The 20,859-nt window shown below is 43.4% G+C and overlaps 1 protein-coding gene across 1 annotated transcript in view; it reads right to left on the reverse strand.

Annotated features, from left to right (window-relative positions):
- Positions 1-1,062: 1,062 nt before the first annotated feature.
- The window catches only part of LOC124125603 (collagen alpha-1(XXV) chain-like), a 28,733-nt gene continuing 8,936 nt past the window's right edge, over positions 1,063-20,859 (reverse strand). The window contains exons 3-5 of the mRNA XM_048392982.1: positions 13,795-13,838; positions 13,067-13,114; positions 1,063-1,275 (exon numbers count right to left, since the gene is read on the reverse strand). Of these exons, the coding sequence (XP_048248939.1) occupies positions 1,063-1,275; positions 13,067-13,114; positions 13,795-13,838 (305 nt within the window). The remainder of the gene's footprint in view (positions 1,276-13,066; positions 13,115-13,794; positions 13,839-20,859) is intronic.

The raw sequence follows: 20,859 nt of genomic DNA on the forward strand, positions 1-20,859 counted from the left end.
AGCCTGGACAACAAACAATGGACGTTATATACATGCATTAACACAGACATTAAAAGACATGCACTTCAGGGATGGCATTCTGCGCTCCCTTTATCTTTGTTTGTTTGTTTGTTTGTTTGTTTGTTTGTTTGTTAATGCCGACATGTTCATTTTTATATAAAATATCTTAGGTCGGTCCGGTATTGTTGTTTTATCGAAACTGGACATGACATTGGAGGTCAGACCCGACAAACCAGAACCATGTCCCTCAAAGTTATGCAGTGTGTGATAGCTAATGTTAGTGTTTGTTTGTTTGTTTGTTGTTTAACGACGCAGTCGGCAATATGCCAGCTATATGACGGCGGTCTGTAAATAATTGAGTCTAGACCAGACAAATCTGTGATTGACATCATGTGCATCGATCCACGTAATTGGGATATGATGACATGCAACAACCAAGTCAGCGAACCTGACCACCCGATCCCGTTAGTCGCCTCTTACGACAAGCATAGTCGCCTTTGACGGCAAGCATGGGTTGCTGAAGACCTATTCTACCCGGATATTCACGGATCCTCTCTTTATCTAATAAGGCAACCCATTACAAAATAGAAGGTGCTATCTTGAAAATTGAAGTTCTTTTCCGGAAAAGTTATTATCTGGCAACAGTCTCAGTTCAAAGCAGAAAGTGAACCTTTGGGAAGGTCATTTGCTAAATTCTGTTTATCTTGAACATCAACATAATAACGTGAATTTGCAAAATAATATCCTCAATTTTGAACTTAGTTTCTTTAGTTTTCAACTAAGTATCTCGAATTTTCAAGATAATAGAAAAGTGGCATGGCCCTTATGGGTTTCCGTAAAGAGCAACAATGTCGTGTCTACTCTGCCGTCAGCAATACTCCAGCTCTGTCCCAGCGTACACGGGGCTGAGTTGTTGTGTGGCAAACGCTCCACGCCATCGGGTAAGATGACACACCATCAGCCAGGTCTTACATCGTAGCTACCCGATCCTCATCAGTTTACCAGGATGACGTGCTAGGGATCTATTCTAAAAGGGAAACCCCAAAGGGTAGTATTTTCTTGCTAAGTTAACCGGGGTTGTGCACAGTCGATGTGTTGGAGATGGATGCCTCGATGTGAGATGAGGCGTCCGCTACGTACCATGTCCCCCTTCTCCCCTTCAGTGCCCAGGAATCCCCGCTCCCCCTTCTGGCCTTTCAGACCCCCCGGACCTTCCACCCCGGGGTAGCCACGCATCCCATTCTCTCCAGGCTCACCCTTGGCGCCTGTAATTCCCTGAAACACAGAACAGATCTCGCATAAAAATGTCGTTATGACGTATAAAAATGTCGATGTAACGTAAATAAATGTTATTATAAGGTATAAAAATTAATTAGTAGCTGTGCCTTGTTTAGCCTGAAGCCGAAGCATTTATTAGCATCGTGCACTGAACGCTCTCCCTAAAGGGTCACAAAAAATGTCTATTCGACATCGTAGCTTCAAGATTTCTGATGCGGCATGAAGCAGCACTCACTCAGTCACTCACCCACATTTCTTTACCCTATGACTACCTGAAATACATGCACACGAATTAAGGAAATGATGAGTGATGGGCGAAAAATGGCAAGACATTTATGATCCATAAAGACAAAGTCGAACAAGAACGACATCAACGAGCTTCTCCATAAATGATACCGAATTAGATTACACAAAGCCAAATCAGATAGTGCAGGTCGGAACAAGATTAATCTCTGAAGAGAAAAATACAAATCACCGCCATATATGAAGACATGGATCTCTTTGTAACGACGATTCAGGCTACCTCTTGTCCTTCATTAGATACTGAGTTAATATTATACACACGCTGATGCATATCTAGTATACATACATACGTACATACATACATACATACATACATACACACACACACACACACACACACACACACACACACACACACACACACACACACACACATACATACATACATATACCATCGTATGTGTACAAATGTAAACGGCCGATGAAAAGAAAGTATGCGCCAATGTTTAATGGTGGATAAAAATAAAACAAAAATGTGGCTATTCGATGGTGATGTATTTGAGTTTGCATTGTTTCAGTGACAGTTTTCAACCTTGTAACTTTAGAGATAGTTTGTACTTTTTCGTCAAATCCATTTTTTAAGTGTATTCTTTCTTTTCCCCGGCAGTTTATATACATGCTGATAAATAGTTAAAAGAAATAAATCCCGCATATGGACACATGAATTTGGATACCTGGATGGCGAGTCGAAGCCATCAAGCTAGGACAGAGGCCAAGGAACATACGTTTGGGACACGTCCCCTCACACAAACAAACCTCCGGTGTATTGACACAGAAGACCCATCTCTGTCATGTATTTGTCCCTGCCATTGTTCAGCGTTAAGCCGAATAGCCGCCCTCTACCCCGGGTGTTTGGGAACACAGCACAGCACACTGCCCACAAGCACAGGGTCATTTTCTGTGTTATTTTTCAATTTGTTACAAGGCTGGCCAATGTTGTTGTCTATTGCCTTTAATAACCTCCTATATCCGGTCCACATTAGGCGCTGTGTTAACGTGTTGGCGGTAAACGACGACAGCGTGGACAGAATACCAATGAGCATGTCATAGACGAAGAAGCGTGGTCACTGGTGCCCGTGGGAGAGTTATCTCTGACCATTGAAAGGTTGACACTGATGTCGATATTTTCATTTTCAGCCAAGAAGAAGAATTAACTAGAAGTGACATGATTTCACCAGGCCTCATCATGCAACGAATGATAGTAAAGTGGCCATAGGTGGCTCAGCTGTAAGGAATCGAACCCATTCCTATCAGTGACGAGCTGACACACGAACCATTTGGCTCCTAGACTTTTACCTCAACGTCTGAAACTGTACGTTTAGCATCAATGTCCTCAAAACGTATCAGATCATAACATTTGAAAGCCTTGTTCAAAGAGGGGGCGGTCGGGTAGCCCAGTGGTTAAAGCGTTCGCTCGTCACGCCGAAGACCCGGGTTCGATTCCCGACATGGCTACAATGTGTGAAGCCCATTTTTCTGGTGTCCCCCGCTGTGATGTTGCTGGAATATTACTAAAAGCGGCGTAAAACCATACTCACACACTTGTTTAAAGATCAAATCTCTGTAGGTTTTGAAACGGTTAAAGCAAACGGAATATTTTTGACATGGGTACTGCTTTAAACATCCATCGTATATTTGATTATATAAGACATACACATCCGGACTCTGGACAAGGAATGACATGATGATATATAATGTTGACTAATTTCCTTTTTCTTATCAGTTAGATATAATTAATAAAGATCAGCTTACGATAACCAGCGTCTCTCCGATCAGACACCCCATCCCCGACCCCCAGTCACTTTATTTCCGCCCGTCTGTACCGCCCTTCTTAACTTGACATTTCCTTAATGAGAAGTATATATTACGCTAGTTATTACTGAGGTAGTATTTGTTAATGTTCATTCAGAAGCCAGTTCTTCATATCTGCCTCCGTGGTCTCTCGACCGCCCGGAGAGCAGGACGGGAGTTCGACCCCCGGCCGCGTCATACCAAAAGACGCCAAAAGATGGTACTTGTTGTTACCCTGTCTGGCGCTCGGCATAAAGGGGCTAAAACAAGGACTGGTCGGCTCGGAGTCAGTATACTGTGTCTGAGTGGGGTATTCATGTTAAACTACGGCATGGTATCTCCGTGGGCTAGCCCTATAAATCGGCAGCAGCCCGGACTGGTACAAGCAGCCACACACACGTGCATGCACGTCGCTATATAAGTGCAATAATCTTGGACGCGACTTTAAACCCAATTTCACCTCACCTCATATCTATCTCTGATATAACCAGGACTCGTTTTGGAAATAAAATCACATTTTAATGCATTTAATAGGCTAACGTATGTCTAATGTAAAACTGACATGTAATATTAGTTACAGAACAATAATGAATTATTCTTGAGAATAACTTGATATCATAATTTCATAATTTACCTGACAATGTCGGGTTTACATTGCTACCTAGTCTTGATGAAGGTAGGGTTTGTTTTGTTTTTTTGTAATCGACCCCTGGCGTTTTATTTAATACTCACATCAGGGCTAGCGGCCACTTAGATATAACTACCCAGTAGCCCAAACGATACTTCACCAACCTTACATACAGGCCTACAGAGTTCGTTGGTTGGTTGGTTGGTTTGTTGTTTAACGCCGCACTCAGCAATATTCCAGCTGTATGACGCGGGCTGTAAATAATCGAGTCTGGACCAGACAATCCAGTGATTTACGCCATGAACATCAATCCACGCAATTGGGATCGATGACATGCATCAACCAAGTCATCAAGTCTGACCACCCGATCCCGTTAGTCGCCTTTTACGACAAGCATAGTCGCCTTTTACGGCACAGGCGTACGGAGAACTACCCGACGTCTGGCAATGTCTTTCATTGTTACCCTAACATATGGACGCTCGGTTACCAACATTAAATTCACTATCATAATATCGTCAAGGATGTTTGCACAAAGTGTGTGGGGTAATCTATGTTTTGATATGTGACCATGCTGACATAATGTACGTATTTCTTGTCCTGGAAGATATGTTCCCGTTTTGCCAGATGGAAGATGCTACATAGAGACAGCTTACAGGAGATACCTTACAAGAGTGTATAGTTTATAGTCCATCACAAGGAACTCCTGAAGATATCACAGGGCGGTTTGTTTCAAACGTTGGTCATATGAACCGCGGATTACGCGTTTATTACCTAGCATGAATACATTTGGGAAATACTTCACCTTCGTAGGATGGTGCTTGTAATCAAAGACATTAACATAAATAACCGCGACAAAAACATTTCCCTGGTCATAAAAATTTAAAAGAAGAGTCCGGTAAACATACCAATAACATCTAGTCTTTGAAAACAAGTAATCTTGTCTTTAAAAAACTGTATACGAAAATCACATTTTTGCTTTGATCTAATATCTTATACTTATTTACCCAAATGATGAATTAGTTTGTTCATTTATAAGATAGTATCAATATCTTCTCTGTAGAGAACCTTTCATATGAGACAGAGAGTGACGTCAGGAGAGCAGGTTGTTCTCATTATTGTGCACAGATTCCGGTATACTAGGATGTCCGTACTAGGAGAAGCTTTTTGGGTGAGTGAGTGAGTTGGGTAACGCCGCTTTGAACATTATTCCAGTTATATCACGGCGTGTCAGCTTAATGTGGGAGGAAAGTCCGAAGTGATGCAGGACTCGCGTTTATCACTTTGTACGTTCGCGTGCGTTTCCATTTGCGCATGTGCGTGCATTTGCGTGCGTGTTTCACGTGTCCTTCAGGTTCCATAACAGGGTTCGACATTCGGTTAGTCATGACTAACGAATATAATTGATTACAAATATTGTTCTTTCTGCCATTAGAAGGCGGTGACAGTAGCAGAAGACATCATTCGAACGAATTCTTAATTATTTTGCCACTGGGTCACAGCAGTTTTCCCGATGTGTGGCGGGTTGAAGTTAAAGCTAAATGTTAGTATCAAGGGTCGACACCGAATATACAATAGGTTAGACAAATATCACATACCGGATCACAGGGTCTCTTTAGTGACATGGTTTAGCTGGGGGAGCTACGGAGCATTTGAAAACAGCGAAAATACAGACTCTATTAGACTAAAACATATCTTTTTGATAGAAACAAGCAGCTACATTTAAATTGAAAAGGAGCCCCAGATGGTAGTTTCAGAACTTTGGAAAATCTAGACTTGCCTAATCAAGGACTATAGCATGATAGTTAGGGTTGGGTGGAAGAGAAAATGATATGGTTCAGGGACTGTGACACAGGCTATGAGTCGGTAGAGTGATAGTTTCAGGCAGGGCCAGACTAGCATGCTCAGTTTAATATTAACTTAGTCATTCTCGAATTGAGATGCCAGGGTCATTTTTCGGACAGGTGGAGGGTCGGACTGGGAAACCCAGCAGACTGAGAGACAATGGGTGGTCATATGAACTTGGTTCACTTGTCCATAACAGTATCAGCAGAAAAGCCGACGCGTTGAATATAAGTGAGATGTTAATGTTTTGTTTGCTGTTTAACGCCGCTCTCTGCAATATTCCATCTATATGACGGCGGTCTGTAAATAATCGAGTCTAGACCAGACAATCCAGTGATTGACAGCTTGAGCATCGATCCAAGCGATTGGGATACGATGACATGCATCAACGAGCCTGACAACCAAATCCCGTTAGTCGCCTCTTACGACAAGCATAGTTGCTGAAGACCTATTCTACCCCGGATTTTCACGGGTCTGTTAATGCATATAGAGTTAACAGATCTGTACAACACGTGTTGAGTGATATCTTTTACAACTTAATACGGAAAATAAACTTGTTGGCACCAATGTAAACAGGTTCGCGTAACATGTTCCGATGTTTCTAGATGCGCACGGAGGACTGATGCACCTGGGTTAGCGGGATGAATTGCTAGAACACACGCATCTAGACAACATTTCATATTGGAATTATATGCAGTGAAACCTTAATAGTCCGGACCCTGTCTGTCCTGAAACCACGATTTCCTCACGACCTTGTGGGAACAACAACATTTAACAGTAACTCCGCACTTTTCACTCGTTAAACCGGAAATGTATTAATCCGGACGATTTGACTTGAAACGCTACCGTCCGGATTAACGAGGTGCTTCTGTACAGACGTGTGACGAAGTCAAGAAGGAAGAACAGTTGGCTATAACAACATTTGAGAATGTAACCCTTTTACTATCATGAAAACGTTTTGATTCTTGTTTAACATCACACAAAGCAAAATTCAAGCTATATGACGGCTGGCTGTAAATAATCGAGACTGTGCCAGACAAACCAGTGATTAATTTCGTGCGAAATGTAGTGCTATACTTTTAACGTGAGTAGTGGACTCTCGTTATAACGAACTGATTTCTACGGACCCTTCAAGGTCGACATATCCGGAATAAACTGTATGTCTACCAAAACAACACTGTCGGTATTTAATATTTAAAGATACATATGATTTAATTTAAAAGGTATAAAGAATCTACAGCGAATTGCATTCAGCAATTATCACGTTACTTGTTAAATTAAGATATATACTGACTCAAATTAAAAACTTCACATTTTTAAAAGTAATCCCATGTATGATATACAACGGACAAATGTATCAGAGAAGGTAATTTTTAATCATTAATGTCCAAAGAAGGATTTTAATTAACGGTGGTAACCATAATTTGTTCCAAGCACCTGAGGTATTCGGTAATAACATCAACAGTTTATATCATAAGTCCCAAGCACGAGAATCTGATGGCACACAAGTTCAGTAGCGTGTATGGCCACCATGTGCGTTGACAACTGCCACACAATGCCCTTGTGATGCTTGTGAACACATGATTGGGAAGACGACGCCATTGTTGCTGCAAAATGGTGCCAAGATCTTGCAAATTCTGTGGTTGGTTCTGGAGAGTGCGCAGACTTCTGCCAAGAGCATCCCAGACGTTTTCGATGGGATTGAGGTTGAGAGACCTTGACGGCCAGTCCATGACGTTGACTCCCGCATTCTGAAGGAAATTCCTTGTCAAAATTGCTGTGTGGGGTCTGGCATTGTCGTGTTGGAAGATCAAACCGGGTCCATGTGCTTCCATAAAAGGCAGAACTTCTAGTGCCAGTACCTGGTCGCGGTGAGCAGCAGCGTTGAGGTTGACACGGATGACAAGAAGCCTGGAACGTGCATTGCCACAGAAAGCACCCCACACCATGACACTTCCGCCTCGAAATCTGTCAACTTCCTGTACACAACACTGGGCGTAGAGTTCATGACGGCACCTCCACACCCTCGCCCTACCATCAGCAAATCGAAGATTAAAATCGGGATTCATCACTGAAGACGACTTGATTCCAATTCCTCTGAGTCCATCGTAAGTGTCGCTGTGCCCACAATTGACGTTGACGTAAGTGTAATTGAGTCAGAATCGGCCCGCAGTATGGCCGTCGTGCTTGAAGGTGAGCAGTTCTCAGACGGTTTCGAACAGTTTGCGCACTCAGTCTACCCCTAAACAGTTCATTTCTGGTTGATGTAGCCGTCAAAAATCGGTTACGGAGGTGACGTAAGACAATCTGACGATCCTCTGCATGTGACGTCACACGTGGTCGACCTGGCCGAGGGCGACCAGCGGTGGTACCCGTTTGCTGTAGACGCGTCTGTAAATCATAAACAGTCCGTCGACTTCAACCCATCGTCCTTGCGACTTCAGCTACGGACGTTCCCGTCTGCAACATGCCGATGGCACGTTCACGTTGCACATTTGAAAGGCGTGGCATGACAAATGGCCGTAAAGACTTTGTTTTCATGTGTGTTTCTTTTTTCGTTAATGACTGCTAACAAGTATGGCTGAAAACACGTGCGGTATTATGGCCACGTGACCAGTTGCACGTGAAAAACCACTTTTGCCACTATAGTGCTGTGCACATGATTTTGATCGATTCACCTGCACAAAATCGGGTGTTATCTGAAGACAATGCGTGGCCATTACTGTTTAAATACACAATAAGGGCCCACAATGATAACTGGTCAAAATGTTAAAATTTTAGGATTGTGAAGTTTTTAATTTGGTTCAGTATATTTTGTCTCGTTAAAAAAATACAAATCTTAAAACAGATCTTTAAATGTGGACCATGGTGCCTAGCGCTACGACTGTCGTAAGTCTGTGTTGTGGTAGGTATGGGACTTACGATCACCTCAGGGCTAAGATTGCTGTGTACGCCCCCACCCATATCTGTATGGCTTCAGACTTGCTATTCCTTGGATGCCTTTGGTAAGTAAACCTGGTTATGTTACATAAGCGTGTTTATCTGAATTACTTTTAACGATACACAATTAAACTGGGCTACATTTTTACGAGCACATCACTTAGAATCAGAATAAACATCCGCGTTCAATTTCCCCAACATCCTCTGAGTGGAGCAAATGTAATATCACCGCCACGCGGAGCACAAATGTCTCGAGAACTGCATCCCTGCAGCAGATGTACTTCCAGCACGTGCAGCACGTGCTTCACGCGCAGCAATCCTGATATCCGGGTGAATGAGGTTAGGTTTTAAATTTGACGCCATGTAGGTGGTATCAAGCCCTGTGTTCAGAGATCGGGATGATATATGGTAACGTGAGTTTGTTATCCATATTCTGAAATAACACAGAGAAATCGCCCTACCAATCTCTTGTGGTAATCGTCGGACTATCACGGAGAGTCAACAACTTACTTTAAACTTGGTAATACCGTGCGACGAGGGATCTGTACAAGCTAGGAAATACACCGCCAGTGAAGATCCGGAGTAGAAAAGGTCTTCAGTAACCCATGACTGTCGTAAGAGGCGACTATACTTGTCCTGTGAGTCTACAGTGATCAGGCTCGCTGATTGATGTATGTCATCGTATCCCAATTGTGTTGTTCGAAGCTCATTGTATTATCACTGGATTGTCTGATCCAGACTCGATTATTTTCAGACAGGAATATTGCTGAGTGCGGCGTTACACAACAAACAAAAAGGAAATAAACATCGAGTGAGTGAGGGAGTTGGGTCTGAACCCGCGTTGAACAGAATTTCACTGGATTGTCTGGTCACATAGCTGCAGATTTGCTGAGTGCGACTATAAACAACAGATAAACCAACCAACCAACAAACCAACTACTTTGGTGAAAGCCCCGAGCCGGCATGGTGCCAACAGGAACTGGAAGTTGGGGGAATCTAAGATCCGAGCCCACGACCAGCGGACTCTGGCCAACCCCAACAGTCAAAAGGCTTGAGTGTTGCTAAAAGCGGCGTAAAACAAAACTAACTCACATTAAGCACAAGATTGCGCTGCTATTCTTAACATCGGTGTTTATTCTTCCTTTCTGCGTTTGTCGTATGATAAGTAATGGAGAAATCGTGGGAATCTTATAATTCCGGAAGTAGAATCAACGAGCTCCCCCCAAAAGGGGCTAGTCGATTCCACTTCCGGAATCAACACATTAGTGTGATGTCTCCGACTAAATCAAGTTTCTGGTGGATATATAATTTATCCATAATATTGGTTGCGTCAGTTCTACTTGTTTATAATACAGATTCAGAATGGCTGGTGTCTTCCTGGCTCAGTGTCAGCTGTAAGAACAATAGCATGTCTTCATCATACTGGTTTAACGTTGTACATCATGGGAATGTTCACTATAGTCGCCATGCCATCATTAAACCTATCCACCATCAACATCTATTTGATTCACAGAAGAGTTTAAAGGTGTTAGCACTATCAAGTGGGCAATGTGTTGCTCTATCAAATATGCAATGCGTTGCACTATCAAATATGCAATGCGTTGCACTATCAAATATGCAATGTGTTGCACTATCAATTAGGTAATGTGTTGCACTATCAAGTAGAATTAACCCAAGAACATGAAGGAAGCACAAACGATATGAATGTCGCAGTCAATTAGAGACTATGCCGGCATGCACTAATGAGCACCTGCATTGTTTCTCTTGTGCAAGAAGGTCGTCTGCTGATGCACGTGCGCTGCTATTGCGTCATCATGTCGTCTTACCACCATGCCGATTTGTTAATATTCCCAAGAACAAAGCTGTTTTGTTAACTCAGCATAAACAGATGTCCCTTAAGAACAGACGGGAAAGAAATGTATGCCGTACTTCCACATTGTATTTTGTGTGAATGTTCAGCCCGAGGACGATGTCAGTGTGAAACCCGGGTGTACTTCCGACATGCGTATTACCGTTTCTTGTCAGAAGGGCTTATGACGCAAGCACCCGACGCCCGAATCATGTTCTTGAACTTAAGCGATTGACTCATACTCGTTGTGTTGTCATTACACATCTACATTGTTGACGTTGCCTGGAAACACAATTTTGGTTATAACCAAAACCAGAAACCAAGTTGTCACCAGTGTTTAGGAAGATATTGTGGCGGAAACAACGCAGATGTGACGTGTGTGTTTTACTATCCACAATTAATCAAGAGGGGTGACCTAAACTTTCCAATACTCACAGCTTTCCCTTGATGTCCAGCAATATTTCATCAACTCGAGCCTCATGTTTTTATGTACAATGGAGCTTTCCCACTAACATTTCAAAGTCTCCAGCTCAAAAGTTTTTTGTCAGGGTTACAACATTCAAGGCCTCAGTAAACCTTTCAAACAGTTTTATGGTAGACATTAGACGCAGTCACAAAACTGATGTCCGATGCAATTCCCCATTTTGATTTGGACCATATGTTCCCTTTCTTCAGGCTCACCTTATAGCGAACACCTGGTGTCATCACTATTTGGTGTTGATCCACAAGCACGTGCTTATGACAGTCACAATTTTACAATGTACAAAATAATCAAAACCCACCCCCAACCAATAACCCATTTCTGGATAGTAAGTCCATCCCACTTTAGGGAATACAAAAAATCATTGATACACTCGAGGTAGGCTGTTTCAGATCTTGCACGAGTTGACCTGAGACGTCCCCGTCGTTCGGGGGTTCGTAACAGGACAACACGCCGCCAGGTAACGTCTACAGTGCTCCTTATTCTACCTGGCTGCACAGGTAGGCCCCGACTTGATTGAGCAGTCACACCTGGCGGGAGACAGACTGACATACAGGTGAATCACTAAATGCAAGGTGCGTCTCTGATGTGATGATAACTTTCCACACATATCCTTGAAGGTTCTTGTAAAACAATACAAAGGATCAAACAAAGAGCATTTTCATGGTATCGATGTGGCAAATGTGATACTGTAAGCATACGTGTATGTAGACGGTGCCCCCTGCTTTGAAAACGTCTCAACAAAAGCTCCTTGTGTGGGTGTGTACTCGTGTATATGATTGAGTCTTACTTCATGTCTACATGGGTGTGAAGGTGTTGGGTGTTTGAGGTATACAATGGATCTTAACTGCATTACAGCTGCACGGACAAACAATAAGAAGCTGATTTTTTTCTTAACTGAAATAGGATATATTTCAAATGAGAGATAAATAGATTATGGTGTCAATTGTTCACATGCTGCTGGGAGGCCTCAATCTCACATAGGAAACATGTTAACATAAGGAATTCTCTTCTTCAGCTTAGTGAATGGTCAACAAATGAAATGTTACACACACAGCCCATCAGTCATGTAAAAATGAAATTACAGTTTTAATGACATCCGACAGTTGTTGTTTCAACATAGAACAACTTGTAGTCGTATCAGGTTTGAATCAATCGGGTTACTCAGACCGGCAAAATACACAGTTTAAACTTTGCCTGAACACGCAACATACAGTGGAGGCTCTGCAAGTTAAATAACACTGCATTGCGACCCGAGACCCTGATTCATAATGAACCCTAGATAATATCGATCTCTTTATTTCCAGCAGATAAAAACACGATAGTCTTAGTGGTGAGTGAGTGAGTGACTTGGGTTTAACGCCGCTTTCATGCAGTAGACGTGATGGCGGTCTGTTAATAATCGAGTCTGGACCAGACAATCCAGTGATTGGGATAGGATGACATGCATCAACCAAGTAAACGAGCCTGACCACCCGATCCCGTTAGTCGCCTCTTACGACAAGCATAGTCGCCTTTTATGACAAGCACGGGTTGCTAAAGACCTATTCTATCCTTGATGTTCAACGGGCTGGTGAATAAGCATGATGCTTAGGATGATAATCGGGACGAATCGGATCCTTGTACGACTAAGGATTGCAACTCTGCACCGTAGACCTCTGGGCCACACCTGGGCCAAGTTACTATGACCTAGGCAAACGGTTTACATTATTGTATGAAGTCTGATGTGGGTGGCTGGGAACGACCTTGTATGCTTTAACATTCCCATCCCTAAATACACATCTATTACACTTTTACATCAAACAAATGACCAGACAAAACCGTTGTGAAACAGGTTTGTGTGCGCCGTACGTCATCCATGTGTCGGTAGCCAAGCGTACATACCACGAGGGTCAGGTCACCCCCAACAGGCAGACATGTTCCCCGCACCTGGCCCCACGCCACCAGTACTCACTCGCACTCCCTTGAGATCTGCGCATGTACATCCCCGGTTGCACTGGTCCTGCAACACAGCAAAGAGAAACATCAAACGTCACTCCTGAATGAAATTTTCCTGAATTAAAATGGCGGACATGTCGTCTGCTATTCAGACGAGTTTGTCACGTCTGCTCTATATATGTGGCCACTAGGAACAACATGGCTATGGTAATTTTCTGGCTCACAGTGACTGTATATTGTTTACGCTAGTGTCAGAAATATTTCATCCGTAAATCAGCGAAATAACAAGCCAGTGGTTGATAGCTTGAGCAATGACGATGATAAGGAATCAACCAAGTAACGGAGCCTGTCCACTTGATTCATTAAGTCACCTCCATTAAGCATGATACTGGGACATCCATTGTAACCATCTGGTTCCCAGTTCATACTGTTTGGTGGCCGATTGGGGACATCGCGTTATCAACTTCAATTACGGTTGCGAGAAAGCGGCACAACATCACGCGCAACAATATCGCTTTATTGTGTTATGGCTTTGTCGACCCTTACATGAAGTCCCCTCTCGGCCACCATAGTACTGGGGACCTATTCTGCTCCTTGGGCCACAACACAATTCTGGTGACGTCGACTCGCGCAATAATTCATTCACTTCGCAAAATTTGATATTTCTTGGTTTGTGAACACCAATGTCTGCACATTGTACATTTACACTGGTAATTTAAGTTCTCAAAAATGGACAGTACTAACCTGTGGCCGGAAAAGTTCCCCTGGCCATTCCTGCAATTCCTGCCCTGTAAAGAAATAAACAAATTAGTTAATGACAATTCACTATTGCTAATCATGTGTTCATACACAAGTCGGTGCGTTTGTTTCAAGTCCCGTGTCTTGTTCTACGGCTAACAAGGTCTCTCCGGAGTTTTCAAACTAGAATAATGCCAAGTATGATCGTGCTCGTACTCACCCTGTGTGTATATACAGTTATAGCTTAATGAAGAAAACAATGCCTTAGGGATATTGATATTCACAAATAAGCCGAAACTGAAATCCGGGAACCTACAATCGGAAACCCCCCTAATGTGAGAAACTGAAAGTGTTTGTTGCTTAACGCCGCTCTCAGCAATATTCCAGCTATATGACGGCGGTTTGTAAATAATCGAATCTGGACCAGACAATCCAGGGATTGACATCAGCGAGCCTGACCACCCGATCCCGTTGGTCGCCTCTTACGACAAGCATAGTCGCCTTTTACGGCAAGCATGGGTTGCTGAAGACCTACTTTACGCCGGACCTTCACGGGCCTGAAAGTGAATAAAATCTAGACTTGCTGACGTATAGAACATTGTCTTGGGAGGTTTTTGATATTTTTGTTCGGGGTCTGTGTGAGACACTAGGGTTGGTGCCCGTCCCAGACAGTTTACACCACACCCTAATGTACCACACACCGGAAGTCCCACATTGTAGCATCCACATTCAGTCCAATAATCGAAATTATCCAGCAATTCAAACGTATATAAAAGTGATTGTGTAGAATAGTCGAAATATTTTAAACATTTATTGAATAATATTTATATTATTGGTAAAGATATTGTTTTCATTCTACTCAATTACTGATAGGGCTACATGTTTATATATCTCACTGTCTTACTCCCTACAATAACTCGTCAACCCAGAGGGCCGGTCGGGTAGCCTACTGGTTAAAGCGTTTCATCTTCACGTTTCATATTTCTAAGAAATTTGGAATTCTAAATGACGAGTTTCAGAAGAGTGTGCGTCTACTATGGAATCCCATTTTCAAAAATAGTTTGTGCCAATGACCGGTAGGGCATGCCATGCTGATGGCGACAAAGATCCCCGCAGTGTATGTATAGAATGTTGCTTTTTCCTTGATTCGTGTAGAACCAGTTTTACCTCTGTCACGCCATCGTGTACGACAGTTACGCCGTCATGCCTCGCGTGTACCTGTCGGTGGTGGTCGGGTTGGGTTTGACTGGGAAGACAGACAGACAGGGTTCCGGTAACAGTGCGATTGCAAGGTGATGCAACTTGTCACGAGTCACCTGGTTTGTCTGTCCATGTAACGTCACTGTCAAGCAGTTGATATATACACAGGTCCCGTTTCACGAAGTCATTGCAAGGGTGCGCCTGTTGTAGGTATATGTTGAAAGATGGGAATTATGATCGCCATACTGGTAAGATCGCTATGTTAAGGGAGGGCTGTTGTGCATCTCTAAAATAATTAAGATGTCTCCGAGAAAATAATGTGGCACCGAGCCTTAACCGAGAGACCCTGAAGCGTACGGAACATTTCGCGCAGTGGGAGGGAAGCCTTACCCGTACGGAACATGTCGGACAGTGGGAGGGAAGCCTTACCCGTACGGAACATGTCGGACAGTGGGAGGGAAGCCTTACCCGTACGGAACATGTCGGACAGTGGGAGGGAAGCCTTACCCGTACGGAACATGTCGGACAGTGGGGAGGGAAGCCTTACCCGTACGGAACATGTCGCGCAGTGGGAGTGAAGCCTTACCCGTACGGAACATGTCGTGCAATGGGAGAGAAGCCTTACCCGTACGGAACATGTCGGACAGTGGGGAGGGAAGCCTTACCCGTACGGAACATGTCGGACAGTGGGAGGGAAGCCTTACCCGTACGGAACATGTCGGACAGTGGGAGGGAAGCCTTACCCGTACGGAACATGTCGGACAGTGGGAGGGAAGCCTTACCCGTACGGAACATGTCGGACAGTGGGGAGGGAAGCCTTACCCGTACGGAACATGTCGCGCAGTGGGAGTGAAGCCTTACCCGTACGGAACATGTCGCGCAATGGGAGAGAAGCCTTACCCGTACGGAACATGTCGGACAGTGGGGAGGGAAGCCTTACCCGTACGGAACATGTCGGACAGTGGGAGGGAAGCCTTACCCGTACGGAACATGTTGGACAGTGGGAGGGAAGCCTTACCCGTACGGAACATGTCGGACAGTGGGGAGGGAAGGGTAACATTGGGGAGGGAATCCTTACCCGTACGGAACATGTTGGACAGTGGGGAGGGAAGGGTAACATTGGGGAGGGAAGCCTTACCCGCACGGAACATGTCGGACAGTGGGAGGGAAGCCTTACCCGTACGGAACATGTTGGACAGTGGGGAGGGGAGGGTAACAGTGGAGAGGGAAGCCTTACCCGTACGGAACATGTCGGACAGTGGGGAGGGAAGCCTTACCCGTACGGAACATGTTGGACAGTGGGGAGGGAAGCCTTACCCGTACGGAACATGTCGCGCAGTGGGAGTGAAGCCTTACCCGTACGGAACATGTCGCGCAGTGGGGAGGGAAGCCTTACCCGTACGGAACATGTCGTGCAGTGGGAGTGAAGCCTTACCCGTACGGAACATGTCGGCGTACTGTGAGGATCAATTAATGTCATGATGTACTGGGAGGATCAATTAATGTCATGATGTACTGGGAGGATCAAACAATGTCTACGTCTACTGGGCGACGTACAGTTGGTAGCCAGGCATGTAGGTGTTCACAATGTACGGTGAAAGAGGATAAGTAATTATTTCTCTCTGAATAAAACTTGAACACATCACCTGTTATTACAGTGGATATTGAGAATGTCATCGGTGGCAAATATGCTGACGAAGCACATCCTGCATTGACGAATAAGCACTCTGCAACGTTTCTGTTATATTATGTTTAGGGCGCATGGTTGAGAGACAAAGGTCAGTTTTTTGCACCAGCATCTCGAACCCAGTCATGACAGCTTCAGTTCAACCCTCCATTGTATCAGCGCTGTTACTGTAGTTACGTCAACACCACGCTGCCACTACAGCGGCCCTCAGTCTAATTGTCTCACGTGACCTGTGTGCCGAGTGTTATATAGCGCATGTGTGTAAATATGTGGGCAAATCACAAAATAAAATGGAGGACTTGATAAGTATTTGATGAAATGATTGACAACGTTTGTAAAAAAGGTTTTCCTGAGAACAGCGGGGTAAATTAGTTATGGAGTCACGTGGTGCTGAAACTTAAACCTTAGCTCACCTAATACAGGTGTCATCTTTGTACACGTCAATGTGTTTGGGGTTTCTTTCCAAAGATCCCGACGTTGACCAACCGCCGGACACACAATAACATCGACATCTAAGAGTAAACATTTCGTTGACGATCGAAGTGGTGTATTTGCCTGAGGGTATAAACCCCCCAGTTCTGTTGTCAGAAAGTTTTTCTGAAGTCTTTGTACAGTGGAATTATTGGTCCATGTGTAATCCAGCTAATACTTTTTTCCCGATTCACTGTTCATAAGCAAACAACCCCGGGTAAAACTGACATTGTTGTGATGTTACTTACTCGCTCACTTACTATCCACATTTTCACGTATTAACATGGACAATAAAATACACTAAAATATTGGTGTCACAGGAACTTTTGTTGTTGAGTATATTAACTTAAAGCACGAGGTATATTCAAGGGTGTCTTAACTTTGACAGAATGTAGACGTTATTAGATATCAAACATATGAGGGACAAGTCATTTATTATAGGGTAGTGGAGGGTCGGGGGGGGGGGGGGGGGGGGGTCAGGGGAGGGTCATAGAAAGATACACATTTTTTAGGGGAGAGTCACGAAAAAGCCTTGTTTGATTTGGAGATACGTGTGATAAAACTCCTATCATGGGGAGGGTCATCCAAACATATTCCTAGCATAAGGGGAGAGGGTAATTGTTTTATGTACATTAGTGTATCTCTCTCTCTCTCTCTCTCTCTCTCTCTCTCTCTCTCTCACACACACACACACACACACACACACACACACACACACACACACACACACACGCACGCATGTCTATGCTAAAATCCAATTGGTCAATAGAAGCTGTGAGACCAGTTGTTGACACCGACACGATGACTCATCTCTTGTTACCGTATTAGTATAATATGTTGACTACACCAAATTTCCTTTGGAAGGTTGAAATTTCAAACATGTTTCTTCATTTTGTGTCGTAAATTGACAATGTACAGCATTTTAAGTTGGAGTATAAAATTGTCCCTACGGGGTTGCTAATGGCTGTAGTTGCTAGCTAATTCTGCAATAAGCGTTCGTGTGTGCTGCGTGCATGTACACAACACACATTAAACGTCATATAGGCGTCAAGTAAGGATAAGAATTTATGGATGAACAACTTCTTTATTACAATTAAGAGCGACGTTTCGGTGTAGGTTCTAACACCGTTATCAGCCTTACTCTGTATATCACTTGCTTTATAACGGTGTTAGAACATACACCGAAACGTCGCTCTTAATTGTAATAAAGAAGTTGTTCATCCATAAATTTGTATCCTTACTTAGTACTCCAACGAAGTCACATGGGTGTCGTTGATTACCTTTTGCGAAACCAGTCTTTATGATCAGTCTTATTTAATTCTAAAGTTGGAATGTGCCCATTTGAATGCATTTTCGGAGACAAAGTCCGCAGAACAACTCGGCGAACCAATAAGCAACGTAATGGGACGAGGGAATCCGAATGGATACAGATGCCGGACATTCTCGAAGTTTAACGTCCAGACATAGGCGTTACGTTCAGCTGACATCGGTACCGACCGGTCAACACTCGGGCATTGGACATGACGGACAGGACACACACTATCGACTAATGATTTGTTTAGATTGTGTAGGTTACTGTCGTTTACTAGTCTTAATGGTATTTTGTCTTTGGTGACTAGATTCCCGGATACGTGTCATCACCCACTCCACTGACCTGTACAGTGTCTCGGGGTGTGCTGGCTGTAGGTGTAGGCTGTCTACGTTCCATTTCAGTAATGACTTGCATTTCATGTTTGTACACACACATGGGTACAATGTGTGAAGCCCATTTCAGGTGTACCCTGCCTTGATATTTCTGGAATTTGCTAAAAGCGGCGTAAAACCATACTCACTCACTCACTTAGACTTACGATAAGTTCCCTTATTAGAACGGTGAACAATTCCCTCAATATTTGTTATATTGCCAGCACTCACCAGTGTACGTTTTTCCTGTAGGTATGCGTTCACAAACAAATATAAACAAACTGGGTATTCAATTAGTTATAAGAATGAGTCAATTTTGGTTATTTCATACAATATACATGAGGCAAGTTTGTAAATGTTTCAGTCTAAACGAGACAAATATTGAAAGCAAGAACTATTATCTACACTGTTGGGATGAGATGAATAATAAGAGCGAGAGAAATAAGTTAGTGAGAGCAGTGATGTTGATGGCCACGTCAGTAACGCAGCGAATGGGTCCAGGATGTCTATTACTGGATAATCGAGGGCGAGGAACAGGCTCGGTACTGGGGATCGATTAATTCCTGCCCAGGAAAGCCTCGTAATCAAACACTGTTGTACTTCGAGTTAAGTTTTTATTTACTCACATAGTTAAGCAATACTCGCCCTATTCACGATGAATTCATTATTGGCTTGAACATATAGTGGTCTCCTTGACAATGTGCTTCATGGAGGTGTCAATGTAACACAATGTGTAAATCCGCGTCCGTCAAATTATATAAATATAATAGTAAACAATAGTAACTTAACTGACTGCTTATTTAATCATTAACACACAAGACACTGTAGACATCGATTGGAAATCAGTGACATCGTTGAGCACTATGATATTTATGCAACACAAGCCCCGCCCACTCTCTTATCAGCCAATCAGGAAACATTAGTCCATTAGTGGGCATGGCCTATTTTGTTAGGTTTATGGAAACATAAGCTCAAACCATATTCCTTGATTTCAAATTGCTATTTATTTATTCTGAAATGTCCAATGTTATGTCACCGGTACGACGAGTGAGTGAGTGAGTGAGTGAGTGAGTGAGTGAGTGAGTTAAGATTTAACGTCACATCGGCAGTATTTCAGCCATATCGTAACGAGAAGTACATTAATAATACATATATTTAGACTAAATAACAACCTGTCAACGATGGACAGTAAAATAACAAGATTTATCACAGATTATATTCAAGTAGTAGATAGCCATAAAAATATCGACACAGAGAGACGTGAGATGCACGTGACAGCTCAAGACATAATATTATTGTCTATGGGCGTGACACATGTCATGGCGCATGCTGTCACACAGTTCACTGTGCATTTCCTGTTTGGCCATGTACGTATATTGAAACACAGACACGTGTATGGCACAAGGAGCCAGTATCGGTTTAGAGCGACATTATCAGGTCTTTAAATAGGTCGAAATAGAACATGTGACAAATCATCATATGTGGACCATATTTAGTTTATTGCATTATTCCATTAACAACGGACAGCTGAAAAGTTTGAATGTGGGAGTTTAAGCAACATAATAGCCGTGAAATCAAACTCGAGTTTACGTCGTGACGAGCTAACGCTTCGACCACTAGGCTACCTCTTTGACCATTACACCACTGGGCACATACACCGATTACAAATGGCTCTCCGACATGGAATGGTTTTACTTTGAAACAAAACAACACATTCACTGTTTGGCTTATCCATCCCTTCAATGCTAAATAAATGCATCTCGGATTGTGTGGTTCTGCCTTCCCTATGCCGAATGTAATGGTAATGGGTTGTGTGTTTTCGCAGGTTTTCGGCGATCCATTCGTGTGGTTTTCATTGCTGTTTTGCGCGAGTGGAATCTGTTTCTTCGGACGATCGAGACTGATTGCTCTCTGGTGCTCTCTGGTGTTCACAATGGACTAAGGCGGAATCAGTTTGGTTGCGTTGTTCTTCAAGATTTTTGATTTTCGGTATGGATGCTCTATACCAAAGGGAGGTCATGTGAACACGT

The sequence above is a fragment of the Haliotis rufescens genome, unplaced genomic scaffold (genome assembly GCF_023055435.1).
Source record: "Haliotis rufescens isolate VD_foot unplaced genomic scaffold, xgHalRufe1.0.p SCAF_11, whole genome shotgun sequence".
In the NCBI taxonomy this organism is placed as follows: domain Eukaryota; kingdom Metazoa; phylum Mollusca; class Gastropoda; order Lepetellida; family Haliotidae; genus Haliotis; species Haliotis rufescens.